Here is a 20,988-nt window from a genome sequence, read left to right as displayed (position 1 = left end):
AAAGCAAATGAAATTTAGATGAGGGGGAAAAAAAAAAAACCCAATCGGATGTTGGCCGGATGTTCAAGGTTCGGGACTTGAGATTTTGTTTCATCCGAAAGTAGGGCTGCAATCGAGCCGAGCCGAGCCGAGTTTTAGAGTGTTCGAGCTCGGCTCGGCAAAAATTTAGTTGGCTCGAGCTCGGCTCGAGCTCGTGACGAGCTGCAGAACTCGAGCTCGAGCTCGGCTCGATAGGTATTTACGGAGCTCGAGCTCGGCTCGTTCGGCTCGTTTATGAAACAAATATATATAAATATATATATAAATATATATAAATATGTAAATATATATATATAAATATATATATAAATATATTATATAATCGAGCTCGCGAGCCAATTCGAGCCGAGTTTCGACTAGCTCGAGCTCGGCTCGTTTATGAAACGAGCCCAGGACTCGAGCTCGAGCTCGGCTCGTTTTTGTCTTGAACCGAGCCAAGCCGAGCCGTTATCGAGCCGTTGCAGCCCTATCCGAAAGTCTCAAGTTCGAAACTTTTCGGATGCTATCGACTTATTTGAAACCAATCCATACAAAGTACTTGTTTGTCGAGATGCTCGTAAATTTGCCCGAACATCCGAGTTATCCGAAAGGGTTGAAGTGATATATCGTTCCGCGATTGGAGCGGAACAAATCTAATGTCGGGTGAATAAAAATTGGGTCAGCTCCTCTTAAGACCTCCAATTCAACAAACTCTCAAGACTTTTGTGGGTTGACCTCATATCTGGTCCAAAATAATGATCAGACCTGTTCATGTCATAAGTTTATTCAAACAAAAACTTGCTAAATTACTCCATATTGATCAAATATTAACAGACACATGAACAAATCATGTTTGTTTTTTTTATAATACAAAATGTCTTGAGTCAGCTTGCGCACACTTCAGATTAATCTCCTACAGTTCCTCTCATAACCGTTTCATTCACACGCTTAGGCATAGGGCAAGGCGACTCTAAAAATTGTACAACCGTTTCATTCACACGCTTACGCATGGGATAAGGTAACTCTAAAAATTATTGGTAAAGAGAATCAAACTTGAGACCTTAGAATAAAACGAACACGTTTCAAGCCATGAACATCTGGCCAACCGGTTATGAACGATGTTGTGTGTGCCCAAATCATATTCCCTCTAATCTTCCCCCCAAATTGGGCATCAGCGCCATTAATTGCAAGGAAAAACCCTCCCCCTGCCACAGGTCAGGAACGCCCAACAATTCTCCGAATTCGGTGCCCTAATCGCAAAGCCATGGCGTTAGGGCAACTGGGTCATCTTTGATGTCAATAAATCAATCCCCAAAAATGAAAGGAGGAGGAGGAGGAGGAGATCAGCTGGAGAGATACGAAAAGCTAGGGATAGGTGAGTCCCTCCCACGAGTCTACCAGTACCCAATAGCCTGCCAAGAGCTCAGCTCCATTCTCAGAGGTGCTTACTCCCAACTCCCCAAAAACCTTCAGTCTCTCGTCTTCCAACACACCCTCACCGCCTTCCGCCTCCTTCCTCAGTGAGTCTCCCCTTTCTCCAATTCTCTTTTCTTTCCATTTACTTGGTTTTGAATTTTGTTGGAGTTTGTCCCACATCGGTCAATTATGCCCTTCAAAACTAGTATATGAGCCGAACGGCCCCTCCACTCATTGCCAATTCGTATTGAGTTGGATACTTTTACATGATATGCTAGATTTTCGGAGAATTTGTTACCCTTGTTTGTGCCATATGTGCACTGTTGTTTGTTGTTCCACATGTTATGGATCATTTGTTTACCTCCCCACGTGCGAGTCAAGGTTGCACGTGCGGGGAGTGTTGGAGTTTGTCCTACATCGGTTAATTATCTCCTGTGAAACTAGTATATGAGCCTAGGCAGCCTGTTTTGAGTTGGATGCTTCAACAAATTTGATCCGAATATAGCTTTGTTAAGCGGGATTTGATTCCATGTTTTTATTCAATTATTACTGATATAGCTGAATAGGTGACACTGCTCCTAATAAATCTTCTGAACTGTCTGCTTTTGGGAAATCGCGGCATCTTGTGATTATCTATCTGGGTTCTCTTTATATTGACAAAGAAGTCATTTGCATGCATAAAGCCAATGTGCTTGATCAGGGTTTAGTGGGTTTGGTTGCAGATTGGAAAGAAAATATTCGCTAATATGAGAAAGAAAATTGGCTTTTGGACTTGCATTATTTTGGTTGGTCAATTATCTTGGGCAATTTCGGGAGCATGTAGTTTTGTATATCTTTCTTCCCAGTAGCAAGAGATTTTGAAAAGCAACTGATGAAAGAGCTAGGTTGAGGTAGGTTTGCACAATTCTGTCCATTCTTACTTGATGTACATCTCCTTTCAAAACCCGTACAGTACTGCAATGTGTTTAGGGAAAATATTTGGAAGTAAATAAATTCCCTGGCCGAGTGCAAAAACGTCGTTATAATCTTTTCCGGTATTTAGTTATTTTGCTCAGTACAAGCTTAAGAAGTAATTGGTCTCGATCCTTTTGCTTGTAATGGATAGCTTTGAGTTATGTTTTCTTCTTTCGCACAGATCATTTGTCCTAATTGGATTGATGGTGAATTTGATGCTAGGATGCAGACACAAAAGGCCATCTCAGCGGCCAACCTTCTCATTCAGAGTGCAGAGGCTGTGCTGCCAAAGCAAAGGAGGGTTTTGGCTGCGACAGAGTTCAGGCATGCAAAGATTGCCCATAAGAGGCGTTGCAAAGACCGACAAGAAGGTATGACTTATTTTTGAAAAATGTTATCTAATTGATGTTTGAATCATCTATCTTTGATTGCAATTGTTCTGTTGATGGGCCCTTGACGAATAAAGCACCTCAAGGATGGGCAACTGAAAATCAAACCTAGCAGTTCATTTGTTCTGGGTTAATCATCCATGAGGTGACACCATCAAAGGGATCTTGATAATGAAACCCAACAATGTGGGATGGTATATGAAAGGTACCATTACTTTTTTAAAGCATCGTGTGATACAATAACAGTGAAGTAGCTCATTACTGACCCACACCTAACTTGGAAATTGGACTCCTACCAAATCTTCCTTTCGCTTTGGTTACTCATCCAATGATGTCACAGTCACCTGGATGGATGAACCAATGATGCTGCAAAGTGATAAAAAATACTTGGAGACATTTTTACTACTTTGCTTTAATATAGAAATCTTCCTGATAACAACTACTAGTGTTCCCGCTTTCCACAATCTCTATCCAAATCATGTTACTAGGCATGTGAAGTTATTTTCAATAGGTCATACTTCTAAGTTGAGGCAAAAACCAAATTAAAATGATATATTGTTCTGTTCATCCCATTTTGTTTTTTCATCACTTCATGTTTTCAATTTGGGATGTCCCAAAATGCTTGCCCACTATGAAAACTCAAGGCATCAAACTTAAGAGCTCTTACTTATAGATGGTTATGGACACTTCTCATCAAGTGGGGATAAAGTGGCAATGTTTCGAATATTTTTTTGCCTTGGTAGTTTATCCAGTGCTATATTATTGTAGTTTTTGGAAGTTACCATTCATTCACATTTCTCCATATTCTCAGGTTCAACTCATCTTCCTCAAGATGTTCTGGTGCACATCTTCGGTTTCTTAGATTTGCAATCTTTACTTTGTGCTGCATCAGTATGCTGGTAATTTCCTTCGCTTTAGCTTGTTTGGACATATACATGCAGTTGACATACCCTCCATTTCATATGTTATTTTCTGCCTCCCTCAAACAAGCTGACAAACTGCGGCACCCCGGAAAGTGTGCTCTAGTTTAAGAGCTATAAGATGGGAAATTGCATTTACGTCTGTAACAACACCTTGCATGTTTCATATGAAGGTTGTGGAATTCGGCGGCAAGTGACAACTATTTGTGGCATTTGCAACATGTTAGCTACTTTGGTGATTCCAGTGATTGTTTGAAGGGCAGGGCATTGCAGAGGTGTGAAATGCTGGAAAATGATGAGCATATGCGGTTGCAAGAGGAAGTTACTACTGAAACTAGTATTGACTGGAGAGAGGCTTTTATAAAGGCATATAAAGGTACAGAAGTCTGGTATCTCACATACACACAAACAAGCAGGCAATAATGATTTGTATTAGTTTTTATTGCCCATCCAACTTACCTATGCAATACTCTCTTATAATTTGACACAAATTGTTTGATATCAGGTAATTCGTTTAAGACACATACATCTTATAGGGGATTCTGTGGGCGCTGTCATACAGTTGTTTGGCTGAGTAAAATGAAATGCTACAACCAACAATGCAGACTAAACTCCAAAAAACAGCAAATCACGCCCATATCTACGGAACAGGTAAATTCTCACTCTTAAATATTAAATATTCCGATAAAATGGTTGCAATATCCTGTCTTTTTAAACTTCGCAGTTACAGGTACTACTTACAAAAGTTGATGTGCTAGATTTATAATTGCCTAAGTTCTCTGTTGTTCAAAGGCATCAAGTAAGGATCAAGTCTCTTTATGTTTTGAAAATTTCAAGCATATCATGATGCCACCTAGCTTGCTAGAATTACTCAGGCTCCCACTTTGACCAGGGTTTGAGAGAGGTAATTAGAAGGCTGCTTTAGCTTTTGCTTTTTAACGGAGAAATCTCTGCCAATGCGCTTGACAGATGAGCACTTGCCATCACGCCATGTTATTGTCCTCCTTGTCTGGGTATAATGAGGACCCCCATATCTGAATTTATTCCCTTCCTTCCATATAACCAATGTGCTTTGAGATTCTTTACCCCTTTGATATTTGAGGGGTATAAGCCATAGTGTTGGTTTCATAAGAGAAGAATAATCCTTTTACTTCATGTACTATCTGTAATCTGTTATATGGCCAAAACAAGTAAACATCTGCCATGTCTTTTTTGTCTTGGGCCAGATTGTGGAGTATATATTGGATGGTGCTGTATGTGAGGTATCTTCATCAGAGAGTGACACTGATTCAGATGAGGAGACTACTTCCAAGCTCTGGGCCTATCCAAGACACCTCAGTGGATACAAGAAGTAGCTTTTCTCAAAAACCAAACTGGGTTTATTTTTTTCCTGGTGGGGCTGCCATATTCAGCAAAAACGGTTTTGAAGAAGAGATGGGGCTTCAAAAAAATTCTGGGTGTTTTGATTAAGCCTGAAATGGAATTTCATTATGCCTGTCTGATCTGGATGCTGTTTACCAGCAACTGTCAACATCAAGCCTAGAAGATTAGCTGGTGCCTGTTCATGTAGCGTTATGTCGTTGAATTGCAGTGTATAGTAAATCCATGTCATGTTGCTTTACGCATGTTTCATGTATGCTGAGACAAGCTAGAAACGATTCATGGCATTTAATCACAATACTACCATTAATTTCAATTACTTTCTGCCTACATATCTTCTTCTTTTTCTTCATGTTCTCCGGTGTTCCAGGTGAATGCTCTGGGAAAGCGGTTACTGTAAGATATGCAATTGCCGGTAAATTTGATTCCTGTCGTGATCTTAAACTGCCGTAGTAGGAGCCATTTTTCCTCTTACCTTCCTGTTGAGACCCGTTAGTAAATAGGAACTCTTGGTTAAACATATATAAGAGATTAATAATGGCTCTAATACTTCTCTTTGGTTTGATAATTGGGATACTCTAGGGCCTTCAATTGAAGTCTGTGGCCCCAGAACTGAATACGATTAGGTTCTCCTATGCTTGGCCTACGAGAACAAACCTTCTCACTCTTGTTTCAGTGAACAAACTGGCTAGTTAGAGAATTCAGTTGCAAGAAGTTTCAAAATATTGGGCAATGGTTAGAGCCGTAAATGAATTGAGTCGTTTGTGAACTGTTCGAGACTTGACTCGATAAAGCCTCGTTCGAGTTCGATTCGTCTACTAAATGAACCGAACCTGAACCTCAATTTTAGGCTCGTTTCATAAAGGAGTCGAATATGAACGTAGCAGTATTCGGCTCAATTAGGCTCTCGAACCTGGAGTATGTGTGTATCATGGGGATTTTATATAGTTATATAGTGAAAATTTTAAAACTTGTACAAGTCTAAACGTTTTACAATTGCTAAAAATTTACTTATGTATGTGTTTTATCATTTTAAATGTATATGAACATATTTATGTACATAACGAAAAATTTATTTGCAGATTTAGACTTGTATGAGAGCATAAAAATATGATATTATTGGATTGTTAAGGCTCGTGAACAAGCTCGAGTTCGACCCAAACCGGGGCAAGCTCGGTTTGAGTTTGGCTCGTCATAATTTTCATTGAGTTCGGCTCGAGCTCAAGTTCGCTAAAAAACTTAATGAACGAATCTGAACATTCTAATATTCAGCTCGATTCGGCTCGTTTACAGCCCTAGCAATGGTTTTTTTTTTTTTGAGGGAGGGCAAGAGAAACTGTAGGATTTATGGAGGCTTGCAGTTGCAGAGAAAGCCTCTCTCTTCTTCCTCAAATAAAATATGATGTTAGGACTCGGGTTGCAATGTTTAAAAAAGTAAAACCATTTTTCCTGAGCTGTTTATTTCGCAGTCAGATAATCCCTATATTTGACTGATTTATTTTCTATGAGGGCATAGCCTTCTATTTTCTTGATATATACATAAATAGATACGTAGATATGATACTGCACATATCTGTCAGGAAAATATTGCCCTCAGCACCACATGGACATCTGCAGAAAATTCCACAACTATGTCCCGTACGATGTTAGGAGTTCTAAATATTACGTGTAGCCCCACTAAGTGGCCATTTTTTTTTTATCAGCACACCAAGCAGCCATAGATACTAGAACTTGAGCATTGAGCAAGAAAGTACTTTACCCATTGAATTTAACCCACAGGTGGTGGTGTTCCCTCCTTGGCATCCGTACGTTCTCAATCCGTTTCTGCAATACGGAATCATTCACCTAATGTGAAATCAAACTAAGGTGAATCAAAAGCCAAAAACTCTGTCATGGTCTTGTCAATACAACATTCAACTTTGAACCAAAAGTAGTTATAAATATAATCGGTGGTCACAACGGATAAGAAGTGACAAAAGCTGTCGTAAAGCATAGCTAGCGGCATGTCAATGGCCAGTCTAGTAGAGTTCCATCTGTTTCCCTAAGCAAACTTCTTGTCTTTCAACGGTCCTCTGGGAATCTTACTCAAAACTTTGGCATCAAACACTGCATACTGTTTCTTGATCTCAGCATGTGCTTTCTCGGCGAATGGGTCAACATGGTCCTCATATTTCTCATAAAGAACAGGCACGGTGTGCAGCAAAACAAAACCTGTTTTTACAACAACCCGAACAACATAAACAAAGAATGCAACGCAAATCACATTACCCGTTTAAAAGGAGGTTCTGACCTACAAAATAGGTAGATAATAATAATGGAAGAGTAGCACTTGAATAGACTGCTTACATATGTAGAACAGGGTCAGGAAGTTGGAACAACCACCCAAAACTGAAACGAACCATAGACCAGCAATCGCCTGAGAAAACATATTACTCTTTATCTTACTATGAATAAAGATAAGAAAATGTTGAAATATCTGGATTCTGGATAATGTGGCATCTGTCAATAGGCCCTTGGGAGCTCTACAATTCCATTAACCAAGGCAAAAGCAATCCGTCATTATTAATTTCCGACGTTAAATATCATTATGACCATGTACTATAATAGTGTTGTCTAGCAAATAAGAAAGTTGAGTTCTTCTACAATAAAGGAACGGGAAAAACATACAGCCAGAAATTTCTTCAAATCTTTCCCAGAAGCAATATCCCGGAGGATGGCAAGAGCTCCGTTGATTTCGACTCTCAGAGCAGAAGCTACTCCCAGAATAATCTCGTCCGGAATGCTAACTTCTGGAATTTGAGGCGGAGACCTGATTAAAGACAAGGAGTGCAAAGGTGATGTAAGGGATCATCAGAGCAAAGAGGCAAAACTGGAAAAAGTGTGTGTGTATGGGTTGGGGTTTTGGCACGGGGGGAACGTGGGGGGGAGTGGGCGGGCGGGCAGGTGGTTTCATGCAGCTATGAAGAGTTTACTTACTTGTTGATAAAGGTGGACGCATTAGACCACAAGAAAAGGGTTGCCAGAGAAAAAATTAGGATATGGCATACAAGAGAGAGCAGGTGGTATTCAAGCAACTCAAAGAGCACCCAAATTGTAGTGACAACACCAAGCACACCACCAGAAATTTTCTTGTTCCTCCAAAGGAAAATATCAGCAGCTGCCAAAAGAGTTCATCATAAGCTAGAGGAACAAATAGACTTAAACATCTAAGCTCGTGCACACACGTACAGAGAGAACATCAAAATATAAAACTGCAAAAAGTGATATTCTCATTATGCTGTTTGTCGGAAAATAGCTAGGAATAAACTTGTACGTGTGAGAGGTACTTTATTTGCCAATAGCACTGAAAGCGTAACATACAAAATATAAGTAAACAAGGTTTCAGATTTTTCACAAGGCTAAACTATAAAACACCCGCAAACACAAAATTATCAACTTCACAACCCAACAAAACTGAACAGTGTTCGGCATTGGGAAACAAACTCAGAAGCTTACACCTTTCTCTGTGATCGAATACACCAAGGAAGGGATTCAAAAGTACAGTGATAGTCTACATCTACATATCTACACTGAAATGCAAAATGCCCGCTGCAACATCCCCAAAACTCAAAGAACTGAACCCTATATTCACTACCAAGTAGAAGCTTACACAGCAAAAGAACTCAAAGATAATCAAATTCTTAATTATAAGAAAAAATACCCGCTTCGCAGTTATCTGTCTACTCCTTTCTTTCGTACAACACATGCAAAAAGTCTGAATACAGACTCTCCTATCCAATTTCTCAATCCTCTATACCCCTCAGACTATGAGGGGAAACCAAAAAAAAAAAACTGTCCTGGTATGACAAGTTACTCCGACTATGGAGAATAAGGTACATAACACCAGATTTACTGAATGAAGGAAGAAGTCCATTTTATGATTTTCCAATGAGTTTTACCAATTTAACCTATAGCTCTCCTATCCAATTTCTCAATCCTCTATACCCCTCAGACTATGAGGGGAAACAAAAAAACAAAAAACAAAAAAAACTGTCCTGGTATGACAAGTTACTCCGACTATGGAGAATAAGGTACATAACACCAGATTTACTGAAGGAAGGAAGAAGTCCATTTTATGATTTTCCAATGAGTTTTACCAATTTAACCTATAGCTCCAATGGCCTCGGGCCCTCAGCTATCTAAGACTACTCCAGAAAAGGCTGACAAAAGGTTCTACATATCTAGCTTTCCCGAAGTTTCCATACTGATCAAGTAAGTAACCAAATGAATTCATATAAAGGAAATGAAAATCACAACAATAACTATGTAGAAATGAGTCACTACCTCACTGTAACATGTCCAATCAGTTAAAGCCAAATAAGGACGATTCTCCTAGGAGCCATACTGATACAGTGAAACTATGGGTATACCATTTGGGGAACACCAATGATCGCAGCTGCTCAATTTATTTAAAATGTATTTTTAAGGATCCCTGTTAAAAAATCAACTCAGCCAGATATATAGGTAAAGGGCTTAATTAGTTATTTGCTCAATTTTCTGACAGGAAATTGTGCACAGAATCGATCAAATCCTTACTAATAACTGACTGAGCTGTTTTTTTCACACGGATTCTTAAAAATACATTTTAAACAAATTGAGAGTTGTTCCGATCATTTGTGTCAGATCTCGAAGTGGGTCTCACATAACGCAGCAAATGGTGTACCCAATGAAGGACTCTAATAAACAAACTAATTCATGTTTTGTAGTTTGCACTGTGCCAATATAAAAGAACGAATCAAGATAAACCAGATCCAATCAAGACATGAAACATTGTATGAAACTGGATCTACATAACAAGCAAAACATTGAGGATAAGTCCCAAGATAAGCATAAAAACACTGGAAACAATGATGCATTACCAAATACCAGTAAACCGTCACTGTAAAACCTAAATTTTCTCCTGCAGACCTCACCAACGATATCAAAACGCGTATTAAGAGAGAGAGAGAGAGAGAGAGAGAGGGAGAGAGGATCTGAATCACATCCGTACGTTTTCCTCCGCCTAAAACCTTGTGCACGGGCCTTTCTCTGCCGAGGATCCGGTAGATCTTGGGCTTGACGGCAGACGGCGACGGAGAAGATTTCTCATTCTCCGAATCAGAAGACGACGACGACGAATCGTGGTCGTGGAACTTCTCGGTGATCTTCTCCGTCACCGACCCACCGGCCGATTCTTTCTCTCCCGGGTTATCCATCCGTAATAACTTTCTCCCCGCCGGTAATCGGAATCCCTCAGTTTATCGGAGTGAGCTTTTTGTGGTCTTCTCTTCGAATGTAGAGGAGCCAAAAGCGGGAGAGTTGGACGAAATATCGGCAGATGAAAGTGGGTTCGGATCCTAGCCCGAGGTTCGGAGAATAACGGAAACCAACGTGGTGCCAGGTAACTTGTCGGGGGTGGAAAGGAAAGAGATTCTCTTTCATCGCTTTCTTCGAGGGTAACGGAACTCAAATAACTAATAAGTGCCTTATTTCTTTTGAATTAAATTAAAAATAATATACGGTGAGAAAATAATTTATATCGTAAAGCGAAAAATAAATAATTAAAAAATAAAAAAACAGGATCATGTGTGTTTTTTTTTAAATGAGAATTGATTTTATCAATTCTTTTTTGTCTACGGCACTCTCTTCCTCTCGCAAAACACTTAATAACGACACAAATAGGAGTGGCGTTAGAAAAAATAAGAGCGACAAAATCACTAAGTTTTTACTATTTTATTCTTTTTTTAAATTGCCGTCCGTTAGGTAACGGTAATTTGTGGGCACGCCGTGTTGGGAGAGGAGTGGTGGAGGGGTTAATCAATCAATTTGGTCTCGTAATCTGGAGGCCTTGGAACGAAAGAAAAGGATCGCAGCCATGTGGTGACACATGGAACTCTTTGGGCCACGCGGTTCCACACTACTTGCTATGATGTCTTCACAGTGAAATTTGTCGGTAGGGTTTGGCCCAATAGCCGTGCAAGTATAATGCTTTTTGGAGCGTGACGTCTAAACGTCGACTCCTATGAATAGCTTGGCTCACGTAGTAATTTACTACTAATAATAAAGAAAATGCTAATAAAAGTCCAATGTGTTGTCAATAAAGTAGCAAAACGATGAAAAAATACATTTTCAATATGTTAAAGTGCCTTAAATAGTGTTAAAAAAAACCGTATCAAATACTATGTTTTCTGTATTCTTTTTGCCTTATGGAGAACTCAATCAGCCATCAATAGCATAACCAAACAAATAATAGTAACATACTATGTCGTCCGGAGATCAGGGGTCCTATGGTGCCCAAAGGCACTACACCCATGTAGTTCTCAATCTGAACTATCCAAAAATTATTTCAATTATCTAAATTTAAAATTTAATCTTACATGCAAGATATTTACCGTACATGTAAAATAATCTTGATCATTCAATGCCGACACTGCAGGAGTGTAATGCCTAAAGGCACTGCAGGGACCCAAGTTCCGTCGTTTGGCCCAAAAAAGTATAAATTGTGGGTTGTAATTTGGTACACGGCCGAGGGATGGGCTCAACTTGGGCTTAGGCCCGGTATTTTCGGGTTAATCCTGAGACCAGCCCTAATTATTTTGTGGAAAATAAAAGCTTGTGGGCTGGGCTTGCTCCTGGGATGGGGAAATGGGCCGATTTTAGATCAGCAGTAAACGCAAAGAAGAGAAACATTTGAATTAAGAAGACAGGGAAAAAAAATGAAACACTTGAAACAGAATGATTACTAGGTACCAACTTAGATAATCATCATTCCAGCCCATCTGAATTCTAAAATAACCAAATTCTATCTACCGGTGTTTTCACCGCACCAAACTCACGTGTATTTTTTTTTCGCTAAGCGGCATGGGAGGGGAGATAAAGTGCCCGGAGGTGAGGTATCAGGTTTGAGTCGATGGAGCTATGTTTCGGCATGCTGTTGTAATCTAACTGTAATCTAACTATTAACGACTACTGCTACTAATGGACAAATTTAAAATAAAATAAAATAAAAAACCAAGTTCATCTATTTCTATTTTAGTACTGATATATGTTTTTATTGAAGTAGTTTTTTGTTGAGAAATGTTGTCATAGATCCGATTTTTGTTGGGCAGGAAATTAAGATACAAAAACACCAAACCCGAAGAACAATCAAGCAGATACGCAAGGGAACCACGACAAATTGATGTATGTGGTCAGAGCATAATGCCTAGGTCCAGTATCACACCTAATTTTGCTACATTCTTCAATAAGGTACTCGCCTACTCGGTACTCCTAGAAGTTCCACTGACAAATACTACGTATAAACCTCTACAGTTTTCACACAGAACGAAAATTCCATAATGACCTTGTACACAGAGAAACATGAACCTTTAGAACTCAACATTTCGCGATAAAATTTTCCCCCAAAACTAGAAAATTTAGCAAGATGCAGAAGAATCACGGCAAATTACAACTGCAAAAGTTGCCGGTATTCGTTGAAGTCATACATATATATTAAATAAAAGTAGGAGTAGACGAATAGTAGATGTTGACTCACTCTGTATGAATTCTCTAGTGGAACCATGGTAGCGTCGGAATTGGTTGAGATAACGAGTTTGCCGAAACGGATTGAGAGAGATTTTCCTCCAAACACAGCAGCAGAAGTTTTTCTGGTGCGACGAGAATAAGATTTTCCTTCGGTTTATTGTGTGCAGATGAAGTCGAACATTTCGGAGAATATGCTGCGCAGCTATGGGGGTTGAATTGGAAGAAAAACAGAACATTTTTTCGAATATCCTTTTGGGCTATTTGAAAGAAGAAGAACGAACGTAACCCCCCATGCTGGGCTATTTGTGAGTTGGACCCAGGCCCCTCGGCCCAGAAATCTACTCAAACTCTCACCAGTAAAAGATCCAGGAAACTCAGTAGTTTTCATATTAGGCTCCATTCTGGTAAACTTTTTTTCCCTTCTTCGTTTCGAGTGGTTTATTCGTTTTTTTTGAATTTTTGTTTAGATTTGCGCATAATTTTTTGGATTAATCATTTGTCTTGACGAGAAAAGTCTAAAAAGTACAAAATTATGATCAAAAGCAAAATAAAAAGTTCATTAAAGACTTAAAAAATATCAAACAACTGTATATTTTGTCTAAAATGTCGTCTTATATGAATTTTTTTCAATATCGGGTCACGTTTTTTATACTTTTCCGATTCCACTCATTGAGATGAATGATTAATCCTAAAAATTATTTTAAAAAGCTATGAAAAGTATTTTAAAAAAATACGGAAAAAAGTTTACAAGAACGGAGTCAATAAAACGATATTACGACCAGAAAGGTCTTAATATGATATCCCTTTATTCTATTCATTGAGTCCAAGCTACGCAAAAAATAATGTGTGAAAATCATTAGGGAAAATGACGGCTAGGACGTGTTTGGATAATTAATACATGTCAAGAACATTTTCAGCATTAACATGTCCTGGGCCGTCATTTTCCCAAATCATTAATCAAAAAATGTTGAGATAATACGAATCTGAACACAGTTTTGTCCGGAGTTTGTTCCTCGACTTTCTTACTCTATATTCTGTAGGACAGAATCCAACAAAAATTCTTGAATGATGGGTTTGGAGCTCATTTTGCATCGCCACAAGGCCTCGGGCTTGGGCCAGATCGTTACACACTATGGGCCAATAATTCATATTGACAGCTGTAGACACCCTATTTTGGATTTTCCAAATTAGTTTACTTACGGTATTTGATTCTCCGATAATGAAATGGATCAAGAACACCCCGAAAATGTTAGTATATTTGAGCTTTGAGCATTCCAAAACCCTTTCAGATCCTTTCAAATTCTCTAAACTAAAACCAAAAGGCCTCAACAAAACCCAACTTGCATACGCCGGTAATCAACTGGCGTGCGCCGGTCCTCTGCCACGTGTCAGTCATCGGTCAACTTTGACCGTTGACCAAGCCCGAACTGGAGTACGCCAGTCAAACTTCCGGTCAAACTTGTGTTTTTAAGCATGCAGAAGCCATGGGTAGGGGTCTACAACACTTGGGAACCTTCCAATCCATTAAAAAAAGCATTCTCTGCCGGGGGACATTTCTTACACCCCCATCCCATCACATTTTCCTCTCATCCAATGAGAAGCAAACCTTAAGGGCTAAGGCACCAGTCCCTTTGACTGGCCTTAGCCCATCTCTCTCCCTTTCCTTCTATATATTCCCCATCTCTTCATCCTTGCAAGGGGTTACCAAAAACAAAAAAAGAGTTCCTAAGTCTCTTCCTCTATCTCTCTCCTTTAGTTTCTTGCTTTTTCTTCTTCCACCACTTGAAAGAGTAAGCAAGCAGCCCCTTTCATACATCATCAAGCCCAAACATTTATCATCCATCCCTCAAACCTCAAGCTCAAGCTCAAAACACACAATCAAACTCAACAGCAAAAGGTATACACCTTTGAACTATTTTCCTGTTCTGATCTCTGAGGGGAGCTGACAGGGTCAAGGCTGGTAATCAATACCAGTCCTGGCCCTAACGCTGTCAAGGCTTCAAAAACAAAAAAATCGTTTCTGACTAGAATCGGCGTGCGCCGGTAATAAGCCGTACGCCGGTCCGTGGCAGAACGTACAGTTTTAAATTTGATCTGTTTGGAGTCTGTCTGGAACTGGCGTACTCCAGTTCCAAGCCCTCCAGAACTGGCGTACTCCAGTTGTGAAATGGAGTCCAGATCTTTGTTTTATGCTTTATTTTCTGTCTATTCATCACCTTATTGCATGCTAAAAACTAGTCTACTGCTTTTTGTATTTAGAACTGTTTAGTTGTAATATTCAATATTTGTCCATATCGGTTTTAGAAAGCCTCTGGGATGCTTTCTGGTCATGTTCCAGAACCCAGATGATGCAAAGCCAAGCACTGGGTAAGGGGCGTAACTGGCGTACGGTCTCATACGATTGGCGTACGGCAGTTATGCCAAGATCCAGTGGCTGGCCCTTGCATCTTAGCTTAGTCTTGGCCTCTCTTAGGTTCCCACACTGTTTATGGGGTGTTCTGTTTATTTTCATGGCTTAAAGCCGTTTCATCTGTCTGTAATTATATAACTGCTGATATATTGACTGCGTGGTTTGTCCTGGGTGTGCGCTGGTCCATTCCAGAGCCCAGAGGCTTGCAAACAAAGACTGTGAGTTCATGATAAGTGGAGTACGCCAGCGATGAGGTGGCGTGCGCAGGTTGCGTTAGTATGCAATGGCCTGCCCGGTGCATACTGGTGCGATACCTGCTCACATCCCTTCAAAGCAGCATACTCCACCTTACTCAAACTGCTCTCGGTGCTTGTTCTCAATCTATGATTATTATTGCAAGCAAGCCATCCATAAACATTTTGCCACATAAATCACAACTTGTTATAGTTTTAACCCCCATTAACTGTTCCCCCGCCCTAACTGGCTAAAAAATGATCAAATGAGAGAAAAATGCAAATGTTTTATAAAATGTCCGAGTAGAGACCGATCTCCGGATTGGGCGAGAGGGGTGCCATAAAACCCTTCCCCTCTCGTAACATGGCTCCCGAACCTCAAATATCGAAGGTGACGACGGACCGGTCTACAAGCCTTTTTCAAAAATCAAACAAACGTGGCAAACGTTTTCGAGTTCGGTTCCTTGGGTGTTTTCACCGCTAAAACCCGAGTGGCGACTCTGAATCAAGACGTTTCGCCGCGCTTTTCCAAACACAAAATGGGCCGCACCCAAATTTCATAATAAAAATTTTCCGGGTGGCATGCCCACAACAGCCACAATGTGTAACACGTTTCTGTGTTGTTATAGCTCTTACGACTGTGCTCAAGTATCCAAACACAGCATCACAATTCACAAATTCAAATGATGTTGTTATTACTGCTCATGGACTCCAAAGCTCCCTACGAAAAGGATGATAGAACTTAGACGGTAATCCACATTTTTCTCATAATACGTCTAGTCAAAAGAATAAGGCCTTGGGTAGAGATTCAGGGGTGTCAGATATAGAATTTTTGTTATACAAGTTTGTGTTTGTTTGTATAGTTGTTGATTTGTATCCGTTAGTTGTTTCTCTCTGTTTCCCTCAATTCCTTTGATTTTATTTGTTGAGGAGGTCTGGTGGTTTTGCCGAGAAGGTTTTTCCTGCTAGTCAATTGTACTCCAGAGAGATGCCTCCGCATAGGCTATATTCTTTGTTTGGGCTTCTATAAGGGGTGTGCATTTATCCAAAAATAATAATAATAATACTGTCAAGTGCCAACCCAAAAATAATAATAATAATACTGTCGAGTGCCAACCCAAGTAAAACCTTCGGTTAACCCGCCATTGGCTTGATATGAAACTCTCGAGGAAACACCAAATGCAAATATATTGAAATTGAAAAACGATTACACAACCCAAAAGTTACCTAACCAAAATACAACAAACACCAAAAACCCCACAGGATCCACAAAGCAACATAAAATAAAAGGAAAAATTGGAAAGGAAAAAAAACGAGAAAAAAAAAAAAAACTGAAGGAGCCAGTACAAACAGCTGCAGAATTGGAACCACTGATGTGAAACTCAGGAGCCCACCATTCCTAAAAGTCCTCTGAGCGATCATTTCCTACTTCCCCAACCATAAAACAAAGTGGAAAATTCTGTAGCCACCACCATGATTCTGGTGCAGAATCTCATACACCATCATGATATGATGGATGCCATGTAATCCAAAATCAAACTATGTTCAATTGTCACCTACATTTTACAGGCACCTACCCTAATAGAAATGGGACTTTTTTTTAGTGGTAGGCCAGGTCTTTCTTGAATCGGACAAGGTCCCCCTCCACCTTCTGTCTTGCTTGCCATGAACATGAACAAAAGTGCAAGAAATCATGTTGGGTATGAATAGTGTGATTTTGTCACAAGATCTTACTGGAAAGCTGGAAGCAGTGGATTAGCTTTTTTTATGTTTTTTGTGTTTGTGGTGGCTGGGAAGTTTGAGTTGTTGGGTCACTGTTGTTAATTTGGTAAGTACAGATTAGAAAATTGATCATCAATTGAGGATTACTTCCAGATAGATATAGAAATTAAGCAGCGAGCTTATATGAAAATTCATTTTCGCACCCAAACTATTATACTAGCACATCGATGGTCATTTTCATTCAGGCACTACGAGTGATGATGAGATGGTTGAGTTGATAAAATAATAAATGGTAGTAGTTAAGTACAAGATAGACACTTGAAAAGAGGAAAGAGCAAATTTGATTTGAAATTTGGAAAGGCACAAGTGACTGAATCTTTCAATGTGCATTGCACCCAACTCGGTATGAAACACAAAACTGTTGAATATTTGCAGTTTATTTTGCAAACAACGTGGGTCTCACAAGGTGCCGTGAGATAGAAAATTTGAGGTTTCTAGTATTTTGTTTTCCATGTACCCAAGAGAAGGGAAAAATTATGAGTTGGTAGTTGGTACCTTCTATCCATCTTTCTCTTCATGTGCAAGTTTAGTTAGCATGTGAGGGATATGTCACATAGCCTAATGTATAATGTTGCGGACAAAATATAAATTTAGTGGTCCCTCTCTAGTACTACTAAGGTCTAAGTTCCGTCAAGGGCTTTTTGAGATTTTGAGATTTTTTCTTATTTTGTCCTTATTCTAATTTTAGCTAGATTTTTTGGGTTTTATTTTGGATATTTTCAAAAATATTTGGGTAAAAGTCAAAAATTTTAACTTTTTTGATTCGATTTGATGAAACAAATCAATAATCTACAAAAGTTATGCGCAAAATTACCAAACACAGAAAAAATTGAATAAGGACAAAATAAGAAAAAAAACCATTTTTTCTTAGCAAAACTTAGCCTAAGGTAGTTGGGACCTCTATTTACCAGGGGTTCGATTCTTGAAATCATGCCACAAGAAAGTACTCCTCCGTCCCTAAATAAATGTCCATGTTACTATTCCAGACATTTTAAAAAATCATTTATATCTTCCGAAGTATATTATTTTTTATATGCAATATGGATCTTGTTTGATAAATCTGAATTGGTTCTATTATACAAAATTTTGAAAAATGGTAGTATGAATTTAAAGATATAACTAATTTAAGAAAATTTGGGAAAAGTGAAACTGAACATTTATTTAGGGACGGATGGAGTAATTCTTTGTGAATTCTTTAATCTCAGCGTAGATGGTCTCTCTTTGATTGGATTAAGAAGATGATTAGTTGAGATGTGCATAAGTTCGCCCAGACATCCCTGACCGTCGAACCAAAAACACAAAGGAGTGAAGAAAGAACTTGTTTAAAGATAAGTTACCAAAAAAAAAACACTTGTTTAAAGAGAAAGGAATGCAAAATGGCCTTTGCACTCTAAACTACACTGCTCACATTTGGACCTCCTGTTGCAGCATTCTTGCTTTGCTTTTTCTTTCTTTAAGAATGGTAGATGCAAATTTTTTTTTGAAAGTCAAAACCTTGTAAAAGTTGTGTATCACACAGCTCCCTCCCTTTAAATGGTTAGGTCCTCCTTTAAAGAGAACACGCGCAGCCCACATGGACCAATGCTCTCATGTCCTTCAAAGGAGAAGAGAAGGGCAACTCCATGTCTTTGGTGTTTCAGATTTTTGGAAAAGGAAAAAAGACTCTGGGCAAAGGCAAAGGCAAAGGGCAAAGCCCAGCCCTGCACAAAGGCCCCTTGTAGTATATGCGTGTCTCGTTTCAAAGTCTTTTCTTTTTGGCTCTTTTGCCTTTTCTTTTCTCCTCTTTTTGGAACTTTCTTGGCAATAACTCCCTTCACCGTTTACCATTCCAGAGTTCTACAGTATTTTCCTAATTTGGTCCCAGTTATAATATTATGTTCGGGCAAGTTTGCACTTTGCACCCACATCAACTAAGTGTTTATAACATGAGGGTAGCGACCCCCTCCGGTGACCCCAACGTTTGAAATATTTAGCCTCCGTAAAATTCAAACATCGGATTTCATGGAGGACAAACATTTACTAGTACTCCCTCCGTCCCAAATTGTTTGTCCGGTCCGCAAAATGATAACTTAAAAATAATGCAATTTTTTAAAGAAAAAATTCAAACTTTTTCACAAATTAATAGAAGTCATTGATATCTAGTAAGTTGTTAAAAAAATTTTGAATTTTTCTTGCAAAAATCGTATTATTTTTAAGACTCCGTTTTGCGGACCGGACAAACATTTTGGGACGGAGAGAGTATTAGATTTCTCAAGTCTACTTGACCAAATCCCTTTGGGTGCAAGGGAACTATTTACTCTGCTTTATTTAATTGTTTAAGTAAATAAAACTAGTCTTTGTCTATGGAGGTACACCATTTTTCCTCTGCATGTTCATAAAAGTTTTGCTAAAACAAAGAATGTGAGTTTTTTGCCCTTCCCTCAACAATTTTGGCATAGACTGAATTGGGAATTTCCTTATTCAATTGGAAAAGAGGACTATTGTTAGGTGTTATTCTCCTTAGATATTTGGGTAAAAATCATAATTTTTTACTTTCGTGATTCAATAATTCACAAAATTAATAAACACAATTTTTTTTAAATAAGAACAAAAAGCCCAAAAAACTAAGGAGAACAACACCATAATAGAGTTTGTCAAAGTTTTTTTTGTCTAGAATATCTCTCTCATTTTAATTTCAGACTTACCACTGAAATTGATCTACTAGTTTTGTATTTGAATTTTCTTTGGGGTTTTTTGATGACAAGTAGCTATAGGGGTTGGACAATGTACTTTTCAATAAGAATGGTTTGTCTGGAGTAATTTTTGTAGAAGCAAAACCTCGTTTTCGCCGCATTTTTCATCTGTGATTAACTAATTGTCAAAAATAAAATTGCTTTTTTGCACTAGTAACTTTTTTTTTTCATATTCATTCGGCCTTCGACATCTGCCCTCCATTTCTCCTGCACCATCTTTAAGTTATACTCTGTTTAGAAGACACAACTCGACTACAAAATACTGTATGAAATACAAAAAGTAATCCACAATTTTTTAACTTAGCGAAACCGCCCCTTCATACAGTAGTAGTAATAAAAATAAATACAACACAAAACATAAAACAGAAAATTTTAAAAGTAATAATAGAGTAAAGCCAAAGCTTCTTTAAGCTCCTATAAAAAGCTGGATCGAACTCACAGCCTTGGAGAGGGCCAATGCCCAACGGTTCAGATTCACCAGTCTGTGCATCTGTAGACCGTATACTAGTACTACTTTTATCTGAGAAAAAGCTAGAGAATATTATGGAAAATGCTACACACACAGTAATTTGTGCACAGATTGTGCACAGATTTCGTTATGGGGCCTACAATGGATTTCACATAAATCATTCGAGCCGTTCATTAAATGTCAAACATTTTTTCAAGTGTCCCCTTAAAAAACAAGCTCAATCCAATACTTATAGAAGCTTCATCCAACCATCTAACTTTTTATTCAGATTTTCGGATAATGAAAAGTTATATGATTGGATCGAGCAACTATTGGTATCAAATTGAGATTATTTTTTATGAGGACCCTTGAAAAAATGTTTTACATTTAATGAACAGCTCGGATGATTTGCGTGGAATCTGTGGTGAGCCCCACAATAAAATTTGTGCACAATTTGTGCACAAATTGTATATGTGTGTAGACTTTCTGGAATATTATTGGTACACTGTCTTTTACAAATCTTACCCTAGGCCTAGAGATCCTGGTCTCCCTTCTCTCTCTATTTACCTATCTCAACTGTGACGTGTGGAAGTCCAGATCGACCAACAAAAAATCTCCCCCCACATAAATTTGAATATGACCCACCAAACAAAACACTCTCCCACCATTGCGTTTTTTTTTTTTTTTTCAATCGGCAAAGTATTCGGATCAATTTACGCTTGTATTAATTAATTTCCTCTTTTGTTCAATCAAACGCAAAACCA

General features: G+C 38.8%; 2 protein-coding genes across 3 annotated transcripts; one reads left to right on the top strand and one right to left on the bottom strand.

Annotated features, from left to right (window-relative positions):
- Window positions 1-1,122: 1,122 nt before the first annotated feature.
- Window positions 1,123-5,396, top strand: LOC131319690 (F-box protein At5g52880). Its single transcript, XM_058350066.1, has 6 exons — window positions 1,123-1,538; window positions 2,611-2,759; window positions 3,589-3,676; window positions 3,871-4,073; window positions 4,203-4,348; window positions 4,924-5,396. The coding sequence occupies exons 1-6, from the start codon at window positions 1,312-1,314 to the stop codon at window positions 5,050-5,052; spliced, it is 942 nt and encodes a 313-aa protein (XP_058206049.1). The 5' UTR covers window positions 1,123-1,311; the 3' UTR covers window positions 5,053-5,396.
- A 1,419-nt stretch (window positions 5,397-6,815) lies between these two features.
- On the bottom strand, window positions 6,816-12,893 carry LOC131319689 (reticulon-like protein B2). Of its 2 annotated transcripts, none has more exons than XM_058350064.1 (5): window positions 12,630-12,893; window positions 8,054-8,234; window positions 7,745-7,886; window positions 7,424-7,493; window positions 6,816-7,288 (listed from the first exon to the last, which is right to left on the bottom strand). In XM_058350064.1, the coding sequence occupies exons 1-5, from the start codon at window positions 12,853-12,855 to the stop codon at window positions 7,119-7,121; spliced, it is 789 nt and encodes a 262-aa protein (XP_058206047.1). In that variant the 5' UTR covers window positions 12,856-12,893; the 3' UTR covers window positions 6,816-7,118. The 2 variants fall into 2 exon arrangements, with proteins under 2 accessions (XP_058206047.1, XP_058206048.1); XM_058350065.1 differs by lacking the exon at window positions 12,630-12,893 and adding an exon at window positions 10,107-10,583.
- Window positions 12,894-20,988: the final 8,095 nt, after the last annotated feature.

Source organism: Rhododendron vialii, chromosome 3a (assembly GCF_030253575.1).
Source record: "Rhododendron vialii isolate Sample 1 chromosome 3a, ASM3025357v1".
In the NCBI taxonomy this organism is placed as follows: Eukaryota; Viridiplantae; Streptophyta; class Magnoliopsida; order Ericales; family Ericaceae; genus Rhododendron; species Rhododendron vialii.
This window is presented reverse-complemented; position numbering and strand designations above follow the sequence as displayed.

Coding starts and splice junctions, on each gene's coding strand:
- LOC131319690 (XM_058350066.1), top strand. CDS start 1,312: ATGTCAATAAATCAATCCCCAAAAATGAAAGGAGGAGGAGGAGGAGGA. Junction 3,677..3,870: donor TGTGCTGCATCAGTATGCTG/GTAATTTCCTTC, acceptor TTTCATATGAAG/GTTGTGGAATTCGGCGGCAA. Junction 4,074..4,202: donor TTTTATAAAGGCATATAAAG/GTACAGAAGTCT, acceptor GTTTGATATCAG/GTAATTCGTTTAAGACACAT.
- LOC131319689 (XM_058350064.1), bottom strand. CDS start 12,855: ATGTTCTGTTTTTCTTCCAATTCAACCCCCATAGCTGCGCAGCATATT. Junction 8,235..12,629: donor CACTAGAGAATTCATACAGA/GTGAGTCAACAT, acceptor CTCTTTTGGCAG/CTGCTGATATTTTCCTTTGG. Junction 7,887..8,053: donor GCGTCCACCTTTATCAACAA/GTAAGTAAACTC, acceptor GTCTTTAATCAG/GTCTCCGCCTCAAATTCCAG.